This window comes from Patiria miniata, unplaced genomic scaffold (genome assembly GCF_015706575.1).
Source record: "Patiria miniata isolate m_02_andy unplaced genomic scaffold, ASM1570657v1 HiC_scaffold_15, whole genome shotgun sequence".
In the NCBI taxonomy this organism is placed as follows: Eukaryota; Metazoa; Echinodermata; class Asteroidea; order Valvatida; family Asterinidae; genus Patiria; species Patiria miniata.
In genome coordinates this window covers 3,332,947-3,352,894 of record NW_024037053.1, presented here as the reverse complement: position 1 = coordinate 3,352,894, position 19,948 = coordinate 3,332,947, and the positions used below count along the sequence as shown (strand labels likewise).

The 19,948-nt window shown below is 41.9% G+C and overlaps 2 protein-coding genes across 5 annotated transcripts; one reads left to right on the top strand and one right to left on the bottom strand.

The window, feature by feature from the left end:
• Positions 1–241: 241 nt before the first annotated feature.
• On the bottom strand, positions 242–7,040 carry LOC119722449 (UMP-CMP kinase-like). 2 transcript variants are annotated; one of them, XM_038192577.1, is made up of 8 exons: positions 6,930–7,040; positions 5,630–5,740; positions 4,489–4,632; positions 4,051–4,188; positions 3,283–3,359; positions 3,065–3,161; positions 1,309–1,345; positions 242–742 (listed from the first exon to the last, which is right to left on the bottom strand). In XM_038192577.1, exons 1-8 carry the CDS (start codon positions 6,960–6,962, stop codon positions 735–737), a joined length of 645 nt encoding a protein of 214 aa, XP_038048505.1. In that variant the 5' UTR covers positions 6,963–7,040; the 3' UTR covers positions 242–734. The 2 variants fall into 2 exon arrangements, with proteins under 2 accessions (XP_038048505.1, XP_038048504.1); XM_038192576.1 differs by lacking the exon at positions 6,930–7,040 and adding an exon at positions 6,686–6,920.
• Positions 7,041–7,830: 790 nt separating this feature from the next.
• Positions 7,831–19,854, top strand: LOC119722446 (SCL-interrupting locus protein homolog). Of its 3 annotated transcripts, none has more exons than XM_038192574.1 (16): positions 7,831–7,983; positions 8,719–8,905; positions 9,586–9,636; positions 10,435–10,550; positions 10,831–11,012; positions 11,516–11,763; positions 12,381–12,464; positions 12,708–12,794; positions 13,010–13,154; positions 13,249–13,358; positions 14,027–14,147; positions 14,969–16,525; positions 16,703–17,298; positions 17,393–17,726; positions 17,961–18,094; positions 18,382–19,854. In XM_038192574.1, exons 2-16 carry the CDS (start codon positions 8,748–8,750, stop codon positions 19,241–19,243), a joined length of 4,785 nt encoding a protein of 1,594 aa, XP_038048502.1. In that variant the 5' UTR covers positions 7,831–7,983; positions 8,719–8,747; the 3' UTR covers positions 19,244–19,854. The 3 variants fall into 3 exon arrangements, with proteins under 3 accessions (XP_038048502.1, XP_038048500.1, XP_038048501.1); XM_038192572.1 differs by having other exon boundaries at positions 14,024–14,147; XM_038192573.1 differs by having other exon boundaries at positions 7,910–8,008; positions 14,024–14,147.
• Positions 19,855–19,948: the final 94 nt, after the last annotated feature.

Below are 19,948 nucleotides of genomic sequence, written 5' to 3'. Positions count from 1 at the left end.
CACCGCAAAAATAGTTGTTATATTTTACAGTAAATACAAGTTCCATTGCACGGTCACATGATTGGTGGCTCTGACCAATCAGATGACAAGGATTTATTCAGGTGTTGTATAAAATGTTTACACATTCGTGCAATGGAAAGAATAATTTTCATTCGGTGACGGATGGAATGTTCCATTCCACTCGGCTTCGCCTCGTGGAATGGAATGATCCATCTGTCACCTCATGAAATTATTCTTACCATTGTACACATAAATATTCATTATTCGTATATTATTCCACAAATACTACATCATATAGGAAACCATTCACATGTGTTGAAACTTTCAAAATCAATATTTGTTTTCTTTTCTTTTGGTCAAAACATGTAGTTGAGTTTCAGTGCACAAAAGGTTCATCCGGACTAGATGTCGATATTCAGACTTTCTTGCAGAGAAAATAATTTGACGTACGTTTGTGAAATTCCTACTTGCGTTAATTACCGTTTTATTACAGCAAAAAGCCTAAAATTTGGTCTCACTGAACATTAAATCTATGGAATCATGAATTCAGAAAATCTTTAAGGGGAAAATGTTTGTCTCTTTTCTAAATCCTGAAAATTCAAAGATACGATCACCCACACTACGTTTATTTACTATAAAATACACGGACTTAAATAATGCATGCAGTAATTAATTTGAAAACCGACGCGATATAAAAATAAAGAAATCTCGTACATGATCAGCAATCCCGATCCTCAAAAACCTGCAGAATAAAGGAAAAAATTGAATATTAAAATTTTTTGGAAAACTTAATTGGAGAGACTCGTTAACATAAATAGGCTCTTTTGCCAGGAAGTTTCCCAAATCCTATTAAGGTCACTGTGGCTATGCTGTGGGGTCCTTAAAGGGAATATACAACATTTGCAAATATCAAAAACCAAAACTACCAAATTATTATGAAATACCTTTCTGGACTGTTAGTTTTTGTCAGTCTTTAATCGTCCTGTAAAATCATGGCACAGGTCTGATGCGCTGTCATTTTCAAGAAAAGTGGTATTTTTTTTATCAATTTTCAACACAGGTCGGCCGACCAGCGTTGGATAAAAACTGGATTTGTTTAAATACTGCCCTCAATTTACCAGTTTAGTTAGTCCGCAATTTGCTTGCAATCACTAACACATCTATGTTTTGAAACATGAGAACCATTTGAGAGTCCTTTTTGTAAATATGTCAAATGCTTGTAATAACCAGCTACAGCAAAACCAGGACTTTTCAACAAACGTCGTCAAATTTATGCTTCTGGTGCGTACCATATTAATATATACTCACCTTCATTTTTGAACAGTTTCTTAACCGCTTCAAAAACCTACGGGGAAAAAAAAAAACATGCTTGTCAAAAAGTTCCGTTACAGAACTCCGTACATCATGTAAGAAAATGAAGATATAAATGTCATGAAAGTAACCAGCACTTTACAACAGGCTGAAATTTCTAGCACGCTCTGTAACATTTTTCTGGTTTTTTTTTATTTCAAATAATGACCCACTAAAAAAAAAGGGTATTAAGTCAGGCCATGCATTATTGTGTAATGGCCCTCTCAACGTTAAGAAGGTGAAAATTTCGTCAAAAATGTGATTTTAATTTTTCGTTATGAATGACATCTTTATTACTTTAATAAAGTTTCAGGGTCATTCACAGAAAATGTTGATTTTGATGAATAAAGTGGGGAAATTACTCCACTTTTGAGTGCATCGTGCCCAAATCTACACAAAAAAAAGCCAGCTATTTCAAAGTCTGTTTTCTCAGTTGAGTAATCTGGTAGTCATTAATATGCAAATACATCATATCTCCAGAACAGGAGGGGCTATGGAGCTCTATTATACACCAAATGAAAGCTTACATTGTGGGCTTTTCAAGCATGGAGATAACTCACTTTCATTTTTTTGGCACCAATATGCCATTTTTTGTGGAGTTTGTCAAATATTAACTTCTACACCGGTGTGATATTTTACACTGTTGCTCTGTGTAGTGCCTCCGAAAAAAAATCTTTGGCTTTTGTAGAAAAAAATCAATAATCTTTCAATTGCTTCCACAAGGGATGGCACATTCAGCCTAAACAACAATGCCTAAAAAACCCAATCGTCTGTTTTAATCAGTACCATCCTGAAAGTATTGATTTTTCTTGTTTGCTTAGACACAACAGCTGATGTTAACAGATGGCTTTTCGTTGGCACACCTCCTTGCATTTTTGCCCACATACCAAAATAGACTGAATGGACGACACGTTTTATAAATTTCATACTACACTGTAGACGTTCACAAATGAATCTATGCTACATTTGAAACTTATTCAACATGTCAATGAATGCCTTAGTTCAGTGGTAAGAGAACCAGACTCTGGCTTTTAGTGTCCCTAAGCAAGAGTCTTTACCACAACCGTGTCTCTCCAATTGCAAACGAATGGAGCTCGCAATACATAGGGCGACACAAAACACTGCAACCCCAAAAATTTGCCTTTTTCAAAAACGTGATCGTTGAATTTGTATGTTTTGGATTTCAGAGTGAAGCTGTGAGTTCTTTCTTTCAAATACTGAAAACAAATCATAAAAACAGCACAGTGGTTTGCCGAGAAAATGGCCATTATGTAAAAGACGTGATTTTTTTTTATCCTTTCCAAAGGTGCATAAAACAGTGAAACATGTTACTGTAAGCCCAATGTGCAATTGTCTTTCATTTGTGCAATTTCTTAAATATTTGGACATATTCATGATGCTGAAAAAAGGTTTTAAAATTGGAATGGACCAAAAAAGAGTTGTGTTACATAATTGACATTTTCTCAGCAACCCAATGTGCTGTTTTCATGATTTTTTTCAGACTTTTAAAGAAAAAGCTCTCAGCTTTAATCTGATATCCAGAACATAAAAATTCACAGATCACATTTTTGAAAAAAGGCAAATGTTTTAGGGTTACATTTTTTTAGTCGACCTGTATAATGCATGACACCCTAAAAATTAGAAATAATAATATGAATGACAAAAATTTAAAAATTATATATAATTACTGCCGATCTGATTCCGACTAACTTACCTCGTCCACGGATGTATCTGCATTGATTGTCCTAACCATTCCCTTCGCCGCATATTGGTCAATAATGGGCTTGGTGTGATCCACGTAAGTCACAAACCTGGGAACAAAAAGCAGGAAAAAAATGAAAAAATGTCATTTCAAGTAGATTCTTGATATTCGTACAAAGTCAATTCGCCTTTATATTTTTAGCACTGATAGAGAAAGAAAGATGCACAAACCTTTTTTCTAAACTCGCAACGTTGTCGTCCGCTCGACCCCCGGTCTTTCCCCTTTCTAAACATCTTGAAACGCACACCTGAAAAGTGGGAAATGAGGCCAAAAAAAAGAAGAAGAGCTGGTTATGCTGGGGAAACAAATTTGTTTTGCTTTTTATTTTAATTTCAGATACTCTCATGTGGGATTCTCAGACGAGACAAATGGCGAATTGATAAGGGGAATCAGGTTGGCGAAGAAGAAGATTGGTTTTTCAAATCCCTACGTAATTTGGGCGATTCACAATGCAGTGCGCCACCAAGAGTTTGCCACTGAGAGTTCATTTTTCCCAGTGCATTGTGGGAGATGGTCGACAAATTCGCAGTGCGGGACATTGTTAGTTTTTCCAGTCAGTAGTTTCGTAAGCGTGTGATTCAAGGATATGTTGGCCTTTTCTTTGTTTTTTATCAATATGGTGGTTTTTGTAAGGCGGCAGAGTGCTTTGCCCCAATCTATAACATATTAGCTCAAGTTGTCTACTGACACTCATTCAAATGGGCCACGTTTTGTCGACCGTTAACTTGAAAACTGGAGTCTCCATGGCAAACTCTTGGTGGCGCACTGCATTGTGAATCTCCCTAATTGTGCGATGTCTTCCCAACTCCAAAATTAAACATTTCTTCATTGTTTCCTGTCCACGGATTTTTTAAAACCTGCGAGCTACAATGCCCAGGCGTTTTTGAGGAACCTTGGTTTCATTACCACAAACAACAATGACTAGAAATACAACTTACGCCTTTGCTGCATTCAAAGAAGAGAACAAATTTGACGTCGGTTTTGTCGTCCATCACTTTCTTCCATCCTACGAGGTTGTCCTCATTCCGAGGGAATCCATCGATAAGGAATTTCTTCACACTGCTGGCGTTCATAGCCTATAAAAACAAAGAAATATAAACACAATGCATTATTGTTTCAAGTTAATCTGACATCTTACAATTCAATAGATCCACTTCGAAATACGCAGTGGATAGACCGGGAATCAGTCTAGGTCTCCCCTAACTCTCCTTTTCTGGCCATTGAAGGGGCACTTGTGCACGGAGCCCACAGTTAGTGCATTCAAGGCCGTGTCAGATTTATTTGGCTACGACTCAACGGCTCAAAAATATCCGAGCTAGTTCCTTTTGTCCAAGTAGAGTTTTTCTAATTGTGATGCATATAATTTTTTTTCAGACCTTTTCTAATAGAGACACGGTGATTTCCACAGGAACAATCTCGCCATCTTTGATGTGTTGCTCTATGAGGGCGCTGACCTCCGACCCCGTAGACCTCTCGGCACGGAGAAGGTCACCGGCAGACAGATGGACAAAACCAAACTCCTGTGAAAAGGAAGCAAAAGACGAAATGGAACATAAGCATGGTTTCAAAAGACAGACAGACCACTGTACCCTTGCTCATGTTCAGAGTTTCCATGTCCGAATAACATCATTTCATAGTAAAAATCCTCCTCAAAGGGAAAATAAATCATGGCTTTTGTACAGGACTGAACCCGGCAGTGCAGATCACTTTTGACAGTTCCAGATCACGCATGCTGCGCTACCTGGTACAAATTCATCATTCAAGGCGCGCTCAGCGCGCGCGTCGTGTGTCACGCCTTCATCAACTAAACAGCACGCAAAACTGCATCGTGTGCATGGGTGATCCGCAACTGTCCCGCGCGGGGATACAATTAAAAATCTTTCGGCGAATATGGCAATTAATTTAATTCAAATGCCAAAATCATTATTACTCAGTGATACTTGAGATTATTTCCTTACAAGAAAACCTAATATAGTGAAGGAAAAACGATAAATGTTGACTACGTTCTACAGGAAACCAGATTTTTGCCTTGATGCGCTTCCTTTCACAGGCCAGTTACAAAACAAGTGGATATTTCGCCAAACTTGGTAGTGGGTAATGTTTGAGCGATTTCCAAAATTTCTTTTCCCCAACAATTGCAAAATGATAGCCCTTCAAATTGGTAAAAAAAAAAAAATTGGTTACAGTTGAACTAATTTTTATTTAATCAGGTGATCTGGAACTGTCGATGATCCGGAACTGTTGCACTGACTGTATTATTAAAAAAAAGACCCCCCCCCCCAAAAAAAGAAAGAGGTGGGCGACAAAAAGGAAGCGGGTGGGGCTCAACTTGGCCTAATTTTCTTACTAAACATGGGTTACCGTCTAAAAACTCATGCAATTTATATAGGATGCAACTGGTTCTCATCTCATTCATTTTAAACACATTGTTTAATTCAGCTTACCAGAACTCTGTGACATGACTTTTTGAAAACGATTTTTCAATAATTCTGAGAGAAACTGATGTTTTTTAGTTACCTTGACGATGTTTGCGCTTTGCGTTCCCTTGCCTGAACCTGGCGCTCCCAGAACAAATATAACAGTGGGTTTGGCTGCCATGGCAACGACTGAGGAACTAGCTCTTCCTACCTACAAGATATTATAAAAATAAGACACACATTTCACGTGGTCATATTTCTTAGGGGTAAAAACAAAGGACTTTATCACATGGATGGCGAATGTGTAGTTATGGGCCCCATTCTCGTAAAAGAGAATGAGAATCCACATTTAGATTATTGGACTTGCCCAACTAGTTAAGAGTCAGGCCATGGTTATGATTTTTTGGAAGGAAAGTTTCACGAAACCCAACAAAAATAAAAATGTCAACCATTGCTACACATCTTGAACGTGTAAAATTAGTGATTCATGTGGCATTAAACAAATATGTAAGACTATATTAAAGAATACTTCATTTCTTCCTAAAAATTAACTGTAAAACTATGTTAAAACTGTCAAAATTACAAAAATGTGCCATCATTAGTTACTAGTTGAAGCTGATAATATATATAAAATACAAGTAGTTTTTGTAAAGTACATGCTTTTCAAAATTTGATTTTCTTTCCGCATAATTTTAGAGGAATATCCTGTAACAAATATATTTGCTTGTTTGCATTTGCAGGCCATATAGTTTTAAAAAGTCATGAAAGTGGTTTTAAACATTGCGCTCCAGTTCAGAAAGTTTTGAGTGAAATAGTACGGGGCCTATAGGCCTAATTCATATCTAATGACGTTTCAACTATATACATCATAATTTGGAATCACATTTGGAAAGCTCATAATAGTTTAATACTAGTCATAATAATCATAACTAATGTAAAAATGCTAAAAAATCATCAAATCAATTTATTTTCAGGGCGCCACACCCAAACAGCTTGGGCCCAATGCAATGCTACCAATAAATCTGCTTATAATTTAATTGATCGCAAAAGTCATTTCTGGAATGACAAAAACACTCTTGACTCTAATTTGACCAAAACCAAAGGAGGCCCGCAACGACACAATCGCTGCATTCTTCCCGGAAATGTGTGTACGTACGACCACGGCCGGCCACGGCGGTTCGAGCGATCGTTGGCCAGGCGGCCTTGCCGGGCGGGCCGGCCCGAATACCCGGCCGAGACCACACACGCAGTCGCAAGTCCGGCGACATGACAACCGAAATAACATCATCAGTAAATACACTGTAAACAAAACATTAAATCCTGACAAAAAGGTGGTTAGAAACGAACAATCAGAGAGTTTTTTTCACGTCCTTAATCTAAAACATCGCTTCATATCTTACCTTTGGCACACAGCAACACAAATGCCTGAACATGAGAAATTAGAAAAGTACACGCAACGTACCCGTACATACGCGGGTACGGTACGCGTGGCTATACACGTAGTCTTGATTCGAGTGGTTAATTTTTATAAGCGGGTTTTTCGAAAGTTCGGCTCCGTTCCAATTTGTAGGCCCATATTGTAGGGACTCTGACGCAATATAGGTCCCTGATCTACTGCAAGGACTTAAAAATTCTAAAATAAAATACGAGGTAATAAAGTATTACAATTTTGTGTGGACATTATAGTTTCTAAATGATTATGAAACCAATATTAAGCCAGATCTCAAAGGAAGCCGGAGTTTTGAAAAACCACCTCCCTGTTTTTGAGCAGCACACCGTACATTGTATTCAAATAGACTAGTTTCAAGTCCATTATGCTTGGTTTTGTTTCCGGATTTGTTCAGCTCTGCTAGCTGACGATTTTAGCTTTGGATTGAGACCAAGGCACTTCAGCTTAGAATATAAAATCCCTAACAGGCCAAAGTTTATAGCTGTTTCAGAAACTTCAATTATTTGGTTGGATTAAAAAAAATAGCTTTGTATAAAAATGCTGATGCAAGAGATGAGTCCACAGCCGCAACGACACCGAGATTTGGGAACTGACTGTGAAAAAGGCCTTTCAACGAATGAGGGCGCTACGATTGGTCTTGTACCTGTTTACGACTAGAATCGATTAAAATAATCGTAAAGTCTCGATATGTTTATAATCGTTTACCAGATTTAAATTATCTATGTCGGAAAGACGCCGTTTATAGTGGGATTATTGAGGAATCACAAAGAGAGGGAAAAAACATTTGGTGCTATTTTTGGTGCCCTCAACTTCGTCGTCCCTTACTTCTTTTTTTTATTAGTTGAGTGACTTAAACTGTCAATAACAGACGATACTAGAATAGTCGATTTTAAAGTTCCGAGCTTTTCGATACCAGTTTTGGCACAGTGAAGAAGCAGTTTGGCACCAGTCTAGTCATCGCGATCAGCGCGCAAGTACCGCGGCTTTTGAACGGAATAAATTTGGTAAATTTAAAGACTTTCCAGCTTTGTAAGCGACAGTCAGAGTAACAGTTTATTAGTTTATTTCTTTTGTCTTCTGTATTTTATATTTTAAAGGAATTTACACTAATGGCATAGAGATTAATTTGTCTGAACGCTTTCCGTCTGATTTGCAAATTTGTCATTCATGCATTGTCAATTGTCATGTTCATTGTTTGTGCAACAGCGCCCGCTGCCGGTCATGCCGGTGTACTGTCAATGTTTTGTATTTTTTGTAACACGGTGGCTATTTTTACGGAAACCGTAAACTAGGCGCTTTTCAATGGCTATACTACAGCATTGCAAATCTATATGATTACGAGGTTTGTCATTCCCATTGACCACAACTTTATTAATAAGAGAAAAGAAATTGGCCCATGTTCGTGTTTAGCATTATTGAATCAGAAATATTATTATTTTTACAGAATTATTATTACAATTTTGAATTTGAATTATTGGTTGCTAGTGCTTAGGCCGGCCCCCGGGTGAGTATTGTCCAAGTACTAGCTACAATTTTCGCCTTTATTAACTTTCGGACATGGTGTGGTGATCGCGACACCACAACTGTGCCGCTAGTGAGTATTGATATTTTAGCCATGCAGTGACCCCGAAAAACCCCAAGCTCGGACAAGATTTGCCTCAGTGGGCAAAAGATAGCAGCATTATCCCGCATGCATTTAATATTTTCCATTCAGTTTCACGTCCATTTTTTTTTAACAGATTCATCTTCTGATGTCTTAATCCAAACCATGACGGCACTCGTGAGCAGGAGACAGTTGCCTAGCGACGCCCAGGCATCAGCCTACTTCCCAACAAAGCCAGGTCAAAGGTCGAAGAGATCGTCGGAAGGGCAGCCGAGGTCGGACGTGGTTCCCCTCAACTTTCCCGCAACCAAAGACATCTTATGGTCGGTATTTAATATTAAATTGCCTTTTTTTTTAGTTTTGACGAGAGCCACCACAGCAGCATAGGTGAACATTTGGTTTCAACTGTTGGGATCTTGATTTCAGAAAAACACGCAAAACAAAATCAGGCCAACTTTACTCACTCTTTAGCTGACAAAATTCTCCAAACTTTTCATGAGGCAAAGACAAGGTCCTCAGTATTTCACCAGCCAAGTTTTAGGTCTCAATTCAAATTTTAAAAGAAAAATTTTCTTCAAAATTTTGGATTTGAGGCCGAGAGTAAAGTCAAGTGATTCCAATTTGAAGCGTAAGACTAGACATGTCCAACTTTTGAAAAGATTGACCATTCAGTAGTCTGGTGGCACGATTATTAGGAGTGTGTAGAATTAATAGAGGCTGGGTACCAGATGTTTCTTCTGACACAGTTGACTGATGCAGTACTAAAGGGATGTTGGACTGGTTGTTTCATGTGCCAGTCTATTTTCTTCCATTGCATGTTTTCACTATCTTAAATTTTGGACTCTCATACGCAGTATTGAGAGTCCCACATTTTCGGACTTAAGTTGAAACTATAAAACTTTGGCATGTTTTTAGTAATGTCGTGCATTGCCGAAATCATCAATTGAAGTCTGTCATTCTAACTTAACCGTTCTGTTGTCGCGGTGTCGTGTATTTATTACAGGGACAGAACGCGAAAGGGAGACCCAACCGTCTTGCACCTTACGAAATACAGGCAAGTTGGTTTTCAAACTGTCTTTTGATCAAGTGAAGTCCAGGGTGAGTTAAAAAGAAAAACGAAACCCAAATGGCAGGACCAATTTTTGAATGAAGTTTTGCCTGTAGCACTTTCAAAACCATGGATATGAAGCCCAGCTCATTAAGCTTTCTTTTAGTACAAGAATTATTCAAATCAGTCATGTACTTTCAGATTACCGTATCTTGAACACAAAGACTGTTTTAAAGTTCCGTCCACGGATCACAGAAAAACTAAGTGTTCTTTTAGCAAAACGAAAACAATTCTCATAGGGATGCATGTGAATTGTTTTCGTTTTGCTGAAAAATACTTACCTTCTTTGCGATCCGCGGACAGAACTTTAAAAACGATGTTTGTGTTCAAAATTCCATAGCTTGCAATTGCAAAGTACATGAGTGATTTGAATGATTCTTGTACTAAAAGAAAGCTCACCAATTGGGCTTTCATAACCTAGATTTTGAAAGTGCTACAGGCAAAACTTCATTCAAAAATTTGTCCTGTCATTTGGGTTTCGTTTTTTTTTTCACTCATCCTGTAGTTCCAATATATGAATTACATGCGTAAACAAAAATTGGTGCTTCGTTACCACTGTGAGATCTGCGAGTGTGGAACACAATGCCTTTGCATACATGTTTATGCGCATATGGCGCAAAGTACGCAAAACGTGTGCCAGCACGTGTCTTCAAATTGTTGATTATTTTAGGAAGGACGGTGCTGTGAGTTTGGAGCTGTGAGGTTCTTGAAATTATTATTTTTGATTTTGATTTTTTTGATCAGGAACATCAGTCTGCACGTTTTGGAGAAGTCTGTGCAGCTTGCTCACCGCCATGCACTGCAGTCTGACGGTCGTCCTTACAGATGCTTCCTTATTGGCTCGGTCATATCTGACAAAGGTAACCAAACAACAAAAATCTCGCACATGCAGTGACAACTATAATCAATTTGATACAAATTTTTAGTCCAATCAAACAAAGAGTGGGTTACTTTGGGGTTATAGACGTGTATATTTTTTCAAGGATGGCATACCCAAGAATGGCATATCCAAGAATGGCATATCCCCAAAACGAGACCAAAAAAGTCATCTCCATATGTCACCCCCCCCCCCCCCCCAAAAGTATGCAAATCTGTCTTGTCTGAGTTGACCGCACAAATCTTTTTGAAATGGCTACCCAGATGAGGAAGGAGTGACCATCACCGTTGACCGCTTCGATCCCGGCCGGGATGTTCCGGGCCGGTCCGGCCGGATGCCGACCGCTAGACTACCAGGCGACCATGTGATCCCCCTCACCATGTCTGTCAACGAAGAAGCGACAGCCACTACTCACAGCACTGACGACTTCACGGCTGCCTTTAAGGTACCGGGCACCATTAGAAATTACGCGAGAACAGGACTTACACAATTATAATGCTGTGCTGATAATTATAAACATGTGGTTCTCATGGAGCACTTACCAATGCTCCACAATTTTTACCTCTGTTCATCAGGCCATGAGATCAGTTTTTATGCAGAAGCTCGAGATCAGGGCAATCTGGTCTCTACTCTTGCAAGAACCCATTTGTATTCCTGGATGGAGAAGATGAAGTTGTAGTAAAGTATCTTGCCCAAGAACACAAATGGCAAATACCATGTTCCGCCTCACGGCTCCCAGTTTGAATCTCAAATCTGGTGCCCGAAAACAGGATTGAGGAATGTAGCACCCAACTGCCACAGGGAATGATTTCCCTCAAATATTGCCAAAAATGCACCATCGGTGTCATGCACAGTTGAGGATTGTGGATGATTCTGGAAGTTTCGCAGCCAAAATGCCTAGTGAGTTAGGATAAATATCAGACTATTTCTGTCTTGTTTTATTTTTAGCTTGTTGAGCACAACTGCAGCAGCCGCGACGCTCTAGACGTTGGCGGCATCCTCTCATTCCGCATCCACTGCTGTTGCTATGACAGCGCCGACGACGTGACCTTCAACCTCCACGTCGGTGCCGTCACCATGGGTACCGTCCTGGAGGCCACGCCCATTAACCCCCTGCCTATCATACCCACCGCCTTGGCCAGAAACCTAACGGGGCCCCTCAACCTGAGCGAGATCCAAGGCGCTCCCAAAGGCGGGTATGTTGAAAGAAAAAATAATTGAAGATAGACTTCATTGCTTAACCCTCGGTGTGGCCATGTGGTGATAAAATTCTCCACATTTTCCAAATATGGTCATAACTTTTTTTTCAATGGGCCAATAAGGCCAAGATTCCATGTAATCCTCACCCCTGAAATACACCACAAGCCTGTAGACTCCCATTGAGACCCTAACCACTGCAGAGTAAGGAGTGTTGAAAGACGGCAGCCCCAAGAGGCACCTAATGCCTTTGTGCACTAATTGGATATCTTAATGGCCAACCCCTTTGTGCCACCGATCTCTCTGTGTCAACCCTCGTGCCGCCCAGAGCTCAGACAGGTCGTAAACAATCCTGGCCCACACAAAGGCCATGTGACCTGCCTATATCTTGTGGATGAGGGGGTTATTGACCTAGAAACAGTGTGGTGATAAAGTTCTCCATGTGGTTTCACGGTGTGATTTTTTGGGTCACTCGACTCCGAGGGTTAATTGAGATGGAATGAGAAAATGAAACAATAATATTGAGGTAGTTAGCTTGTCATCTACAGTGAACTCAGACTTTGACCAGGAAATTTGTTTTTTTCCAATTCTTGGTTGTCTTCTTTTTGATTTGTAGGTATATCACCATGGATCAGACACGCAAGCTTCTACTGCTTTTGGAGTCAGACCCCAAAGCTTACACCTTACCATTGATTGGAATGTAAGTCAAGTCAGCACTTAGTTTTCGACATTTACAAGAGGCTAACTATATCAGGAACATATTTTGGCAGCCTTCACAACAATTGTCTGATGACCGTAAACATAGTTTATTTGTAGCGTAACTGTTCCAAAAGTAGAAGTTGGTTACTGCAGTAAACAGTATCTTCAGTTGTTGACACTAGGATTCCAAAATATATTTCCTCAATTCAAAAGAAGTCAAGAATTGTATCCATTTTTGTTTAAGATGGCTGAGTGGTCTAAGTAACATCTGTAGCCCCTACGTGTGGACAAGTTGTCTGCGATACATGTTCAACAGCAGTATCAATGAACGGTGAGTGAAATTATAAATTATAAATTGATAAAAGACTGAAATTATGAAAAATTAAGATCAACAATTTTTGAAGATTTTTGTTATCACGTCCTCCGACGCGAACTGGTTAAACAGCTTTATTTGCATATTTTGTATTCAATTTGTTTGTAAATGAAACTTTGATGGGAAATGTTCAAATTCAAATGAGTTGATCCTGTTGGTGATATGTGGTACAGGGTTTGTTCTGGCGACCAAGGATTCCTTCTCGTCATGTTCTCACCAACAAGCCGCCAGCCAACATTCTACGAATGCCGCAGCCTCAATGGCGACAAGCCCAGCTTTGAGTTGGTCGGGTGCCGAGAAAATATTCACTTCTACAAGGTGAGGAAATGCTCTTTCCAATTGACATGCTTTTGTTTGTTTAATATTGTAATGTCCCTGTAAGAGTTTGGTCTATTCTTCTTTCTCCCACCAGCACATGGACCAAACCTCACGGACCCCGGTCCACTTAGAGTTGACTCCAGCCAGGGACGGCCCCAACAAAGCGGCCTTCATGGAAGCTGCGAGGCAGTTCACTCCTAAGTGGTAAGAGCTCGATCAAAACTCATGCTTACCCCAAAACTCTCCTAGAATCCTCCAAATCCATGCGGCAGAAGTGCGATTTGTCAGGATTTTTCCTGATTACAAGATTTTCAAACTTCTAAAACAAATTTGAAAAAAAATTGTGAGGGCCCCCCCCCCCCCCCCATCCAAATCCTGGGTGCTCCACTTCCCCTTAAACCATCTGTGAGTATTTGGCTGTATGTGTCTTATTCTTGAGTTGGCCATTTTTGTTGAGTTCCCTGAATGTATTTCATTAATTGTTAACTGCTGAATGAGATGGCGCCAGACTATTTATGCAGGCATTAATACAGCCTTATTTACTTTAATTTTTTTTTAAATCTGGCTTTAACCATTAGGGAATGTTTAAGTACAAATTGTAAATTATTCATTGAAGCAGACTGGATTTAATTAGAAATTAACTTGCTTTCATTTCTCTTCACAAGTTCTAAAAATGAAGATTTCACCTCACTTTTAATTCAATATGGCCGACTCGTGAATAAGGCCCATTGAGGAAATACAACCAGCCCTGTGGATTAGGCTCCTCTTTAACATGCAAGGACACCCATTCTTGATCTTGGTCTTTGGTATTTATTCGGTCCCTTTACCGGTAAGAAGTGGAAAAAGTATTAACATGATTTTGTTTTCAGTAGCCAAGCCAAACAGAGTAAGCCATGCCCTAAGCCGGCACCCCTACCCCGCCCTACTACCATTGCAACCGCAGATGAAGATGTACATATGCCCAGACCAAGTCCTAAGCCTCTAATTGATAAGGTAAGACATTCATTACTGGTTTTAGTGGAGTATTATCATTGTTTTGCAGTTGCATCATTAAAGCCAGAGTCCATCATTTGCAGCTTTCCAAAAAGTAACTTGCGTAATTATTGTTGAAAAACATACTTGGTTGAAAGATAGTAAGGGGACTAATCACTCCCTGTGAAATTATTTTTTCTGGCAAGCTGTCATATTGAAGAAATCAACGAAAGAAGGCCTTTCCAAAAGTGCGTCTTAAGAAGCACCGTTGAAAATTTCCGTTAGTGGTTCTTTTTATTTATTCGGCGAAGTGTGTACAACCGTTGGCACGACGCACACGCGCGCGCGGTTGCTATAATTCATCGGATCAGTGCGCAACATCGCATAGCTGCAAACGGCTCTGCGAGAACGTGTCTTGGACGCTGAATTCAGGCCCGATTCAAAACATGATTCAGCAACTTTTGATTTGAAATCGAGATCCTAGAATGTTATTTTTCTTGAAATATACAGCTGAAGCTGAAACTTCATCAGGTTAGTTGTTCAGTACCCTTCTTTAGATTTTAAGCACTTTTGTTGCTTCAGACGAACAAAATGCACAAATTACAAATGATGGACTATACCTTTAATGAACTTAAAGGAGATACAGCTGTCCACACACGGAACCAACAGATCACTGTAAAAATTGAAGAAAAATTTGCTGGAAATTTTGACGATCTAATAGAAGTGAAGGTCGGATGGTGAACAAAAGGTGTGCTAAGGCTGTGCCACATATTCTAATATTCGAATATTCAATTGAATGAAAACCTGTATATTCGAATATTCATTGGTTCTCTTTTCCACAGAGCCCAACTGTGAAGCCTAGTGTGCCAGAGCTGTCTTTGATCTTTGACAGCTTTATAGAGGACCAACAAGAGTCGGATCAGCCTCCCCACCCCCTAGCCTCGACAGATCACCCCGCCCCCTTCGGAGAGGTTAACTCGAATCCAGACATACCAGATGATCGTAGAAGGCACAGGCCCCAACAGCGGGGTCCTGTCCAAAATGCACAAGAAAACCATCCTTTTGGAATGGGTCAAAATGGTCGAGGGGGTTTCGTCGGAAGAGGGATGAAAGCAGGTCATGTGGACACACCGACTGGAAGACCAGGCCCTCTGAAACCCGTCAACACCAACCTGGCTCATGGTGGAGATAAATCCAGACGGTCCATTCCCAACAATTCACAAGGCAACACCAAGCAGTCACAGTCTGGCATGAAGCCAAAAAGAACCCCCTCCCCAGCTCAGAATGGAAGAATCCAACAGCCATTGGTTAAAACTAGGGCGCCCGTGCAAGCACAGGTGCAACAGACCAGTCGGACTCCTCGGAGCGATTCCACCCCACGTCAGAAGCCTCCAAGACCCACGTCCAGAAGAAGCGAGGTCATGCAGCAGACGCTGCCCTTGACGGTCGGGGGTCATCAGAGTAGTCCATCGCATGAACAGGGGTGCGCAGCTCCAAGAAGGATGTCCTATCCAATGCCAGCGTCTTCATCTCGGACAAGCCAGCATGGCGCTGGTGGTCAGATCCCCCATCCCCGCCCAGGACAAAGTAACCAAGCTGCGCATCCCACAGCTCAGAGAAGGTCCGACCTGCAACATCCACCACCTCAACAGGCTTGGGGACCTTCTCAAGACCAAAGCCCGGGACCTCTGCATCACCAAGTAGTATTTCATGATGCCAATCGTTCAAATAACCCTTCAGGTAACAGACATCCTCTCAGAGATTCCAAAGCATCTCCGATCCTTGCAACTAGCTCCGGGAACACTGCCTCCCATCCCGTTCCTCGTACTCAAAAGGCTTCTTCAAGTACATCAGGCAGCTCTGCAAACAGCAGAGGCTCTCCTGGAAGTCCAAATGCCACACCAAACTGTGTAGCAAACGCCTCAAACAGTGCTTCCTACGTGGGACACAACACCCAGGGAGCTTTCTCAATGCAACATCCTCATCAAGTTACCTCTCCGCATAGCCTGAGTCACACCGGTTCTCCGCCGACCTTAACTGGTTTCCCTCAGGCACCTCATGGGGTCCGGGAGGCGAGCGGCTTCCATTCAAATCAGGTTCAGTCCTCACCAGCCAACTTAACTGGTCCCCATCCCTCCAGCTTAAATGGTTCCCTACCCCACGAGATACCACACAGACAGCCTCACTCTCCATGCCACGCTGAGGAGTGCACTGGCAGAAAAGGTGTTCCATCTGAGCCACTCCCGCCCTCTGGAACAACACCAGAAGTACCACAGCAGCCGTTGGTAAGCAATGGCCAGCATCAAGATCAGTCCAGAGGGGGGAGGGGCAGCGACAGTAATGACACTATGGCGCAACTGAGGCGGCAAGAGCAGTTGATTCAACAGCTTCAGGCACAGGTATGTGAACCCGATCAAACTGAAGAATTTGACTAAAACTTCGAAAAAATTCTGTAAACAGAAGTTGTCTTTGCATTCAAAGAAATTCCACACACGGACTAGTTGTGCCTCAAGAAAGCAGAGCAGACATTTTATCTAGCCTGTTTATTGTGTTGTTTGATGTCTTTTCAATTTTAGATCCAGATGCTTATGCAGGCCCAGACCGCACAGTCCAACCCACCAATCCCAAGTGGGTTGGTAACACCCCCAGCCACGCCCACTTCTGAGGAAACCAACCGTCTTCATCTATCCACACCTGTGTCTCGCCCCTTGCACAGTCCCCATCACAATCAGGCCCCTCCTGTGTCGTCGGGCACCGGGCAGCAGGTGGTCACACCCATATCCCAATCCAGCGTTGCCCCCACCACGCACTCAGTCTCGACTGGCACTGGTGGCGACACGCCCCCTCCCAAGACCACATGCAGCATGGCCGTCATGACCGGCAAGAGCCTGCTGTGGCCGGATGGAACCGGTCCCCCCGTCAAGACCAGCGTGTCGGCATCGACAAGCATGACACCTCGCTCGAGCCCCGATAGAGGCTCCAAGTCCGCCAGCAACGGCCACGCGACCCTTGACACTGAGGCGACCCTTGACCCTGAGAGTGACCCTGAAATGACCCTGCCCATGCAGCAGACAAGAGATGACACACAAAGCACGGTGTTTGACGTCAGTGCCGTGGATCTCCGTAGCTTCACTGAAGACGGTTCTCCAAGACAGACCTCATCCCCAAATAGGTAGGTTCACCTTTGTAAACAATCACCGAATTTCTTTGATTTTGACGATGAATGTGAATAATCTTCAGCTTCCTGATGGTTATTTTTCATGCAGAAGCCCCAAGTGGACATCGGGCAGAGAGGGTAACACACCCCAGACCACACACCCTGGAACAACCCAGGGGACGTACCCCATGGACAGCCTCCACAGTCCCGTGCTGGGGGAGAGCGCAAGCACCTGTGCCCCACCTGGGAGGGGCTGGGGGCACCCCAGGGGTAATGACACAGAGGATGGTAGCGATAGTGATGATGGTGGAAGCTCTGAAGACGGCCGAACCGAGAGCGAGAGGGAGACATCAGAATCAGATGAGGAACGTCCAACTAGATCAGCAGACCCTCCTGTCAGTTTGCTGTACAGGGACGAGAGGAGATTCTACCAGAACCTCTTGGTGAGTGGCTAAGACAGAGGCTCCATGTTTTGTTCTCAATCTTAAAAACAAGCGCAGTGTTGAGATTCCATCCCCCTCTTCTAACTCAATAACTCCGTAAAACCGTACAGTGCTAGGAGGGTCTTGGGCGGTATAAGGAGTAACAGGCAGGGCATGACAGTTGAAGATTTTTTACCAACCGAAGTAGTAGTTCAAGTTTTGAGATTTCTTTCGTTCTGTCTTTGGTTCCAACAGGGAAGAGTTGAACAGATGCTGACCGAGCAGGCTCAGGGTGGGGAAGATGGTAACCATGGTAACGCCATGACAACCCAGGAGGAGCTCAGACAGATGGGCTTGCCGACAGCAGTAGACCACTCAGTCATGTACAGGTAGATGCCATTCTATTTATTGGACCCACTCCCCCCCCCCCCAAAAAAATCAAACCATTGACTCTATTGTTTAACTAATTTCAATAACTCTATTTGATCTTTATGCAACATGCTAGACTTGCATCATAATTTGGCAGGCTCGTGAGATTATGAAAACAACCATAAACTATAACATCTCAAGAATTCATTTTACTTATCCTGCAAGCAGACGTATCACTCAGGATTTTGAATTTTTAGTATTTGAAGAATATTCATGTCATGAACTGATTTTTACCTTTCTCTTGCAGGTCCATGTGTATGGTCAACTCCGACTTCTTCCCCCGCATCAACTACGTGTCGCTGATGGACGTGCACCTAGACTCCCCCAACCTGAGCTACGAGGCCAATGCCATCGCCATGAAGTACCTGACCGAGGACGAGCTGACCCAGCTGTCGGCCGGGTTCAAAGGTCAGCAGACTCCCCAGCCTAAGGTCAACCCCTTGCTACGCACGGCCCTGACTGGGCTGGGCGACATCGGCACGGGGGCTGGCCCCTCTGCGGTGGACCTCTCCATGGCCAGCCGCAAGTACATGGAGAAGTACGGGCTTCTAGATATGCCAGTCAGGAAACCAGACCGGGCCCGAGCTCTGGGCTTCGACGAGACTCCTGCCCAGAGGATTGTTGCCAAAAACACGCCTGCAGAAGGCAGAGCTGTGCGAAATATGAAAGACGTCGCAAAGAAACACCGGAAAACGCAAAAACCAAAGACGACCGGTCTGTCGAATGTGCCTGTTGTATCAGAAGAGGTGACCGATCAAGCCCAAACTTTGCCAAGGGCTTCTGATGATCGTAACAAACGTAAAGTCAGAGCATCTCCCAAGCAGCACCTGACTAAAGGAAGTGATGCAAGGCCCGGCGAGAAGCTATCAACTGAAAACAGTCCTCGCCAGGAGCCTCCCCGTAGCGGCCCGATCAGTACCTCTCCTCCTAGACCTCCTGGACAAAACAACGAAGAGACACGGACCCCTGAAGGCCAGAACAACCAAGGCATTGAGAAACCTAAGACCGGGGAGGTTAAGGGCAAGACATCAAGTAGAAACACGGAGCAGAAGGCTGGAAGCAATATCCTAGACATTGAGAGGCTGAAGCAACTACCCAAGCTGTTTTAGACTATGACTGTGCAGCAAAGGCAGGCAGTTGTATGCTTGCGTGATTGCTGAGAAAAAAACGATGGCACCCTTATTTCGATTGGGGAAAAATGGTCTATTACTAGAATTGTCATTGTAAGTAATATAAATATTTAAAAATATGTAACGTTAAATTTGTTCAATGTTTTCCAAGCGTGGTTCTAGACTCAAAATATTGTACTAAAAAGTATCGTATTTTGGGGGAATAATAGGACATTTCTTGAATTTTTTTTTCATGAAAATAGTGCTTAATTTGAAGAACATTTAAAAAGGGTATATTTTGGCAAAGTTTTGGGATAATTTTCCTAGGCCTCCTAAGAACCATGCCTTTGTTGTTGTTTTGAATTTTTGTTGAGTTTTTAATGTGTGAAAGTTGTTCATCGTTTTTATATATTTGAGTGAACATTTGACGAAAATGTACATGGCTTACTACTCAAGTATGGGAGTTTGTCTAAGTACGATTGAATTTTGTTTGTCTTTATTGTACAGTGAATCGTATGCTTAAACATTAGATTGATTTTACATTTGTAAATAATAGATTTAGTTATATTTGGTATTTTATGAGAGTGATTAAATATTATATGTATCTCAAGCATTGTTTGTACTGAATTCCCTGTTTTAACATTATTTTTCCAGTTGGAACATTTTAGATGATTCATTTCCACAAATTTAATGTCAGATTCTTCC

Excerpts from the sequence above, each read along its gene's own strand:
- LOC119722449 (XM_038192576.1), bottom strand. The coding sequence starts at position 6,817 with ATGATGTTATTTCGGTTGTCATGTCGCCGGACTTGCGACTGCGTGTGT. Across the intron at positions 4,633-5,629 it reads AAAGCGCAAACATCGTCAAG|GAGTTTGGTTTTGTCCATCT; the intron begins GTAACTAAAAAA and ends TCCTTTTCACAG. Across the intron at positions 3,360-4,050 it reads TCTTTGAATGCAGCAAAGGC|GTGTGCGTTTCAAGATGTTT; the intron begins GTAAGTTGTATT and ends CCCACTTTTCAG.
- LOC119722446 (XM_038192572.1), top strand. The coding sequence starts at position 8,748 with ATGACGGCACTCGTGAGCAGGAGACAGTTGCCTAGCGACGCCCAGGCA. Across the intron at positions 11,013-11,515 it reads ACTTCACGGCTGCCTTTAAG|CTTGTTGAGCACAACTGCAG; the intron begins GTACCGGGCACC and ends TTTTATTTTTAG. Across the intron at positions 12,465-12,707 it reads ACCTTACCATTGATTGGAAT|ATGGCTGAGTGGTCTAAGTA; the intron begins GTAAGTCAAGTC and ends TTTTTGTTTAAG.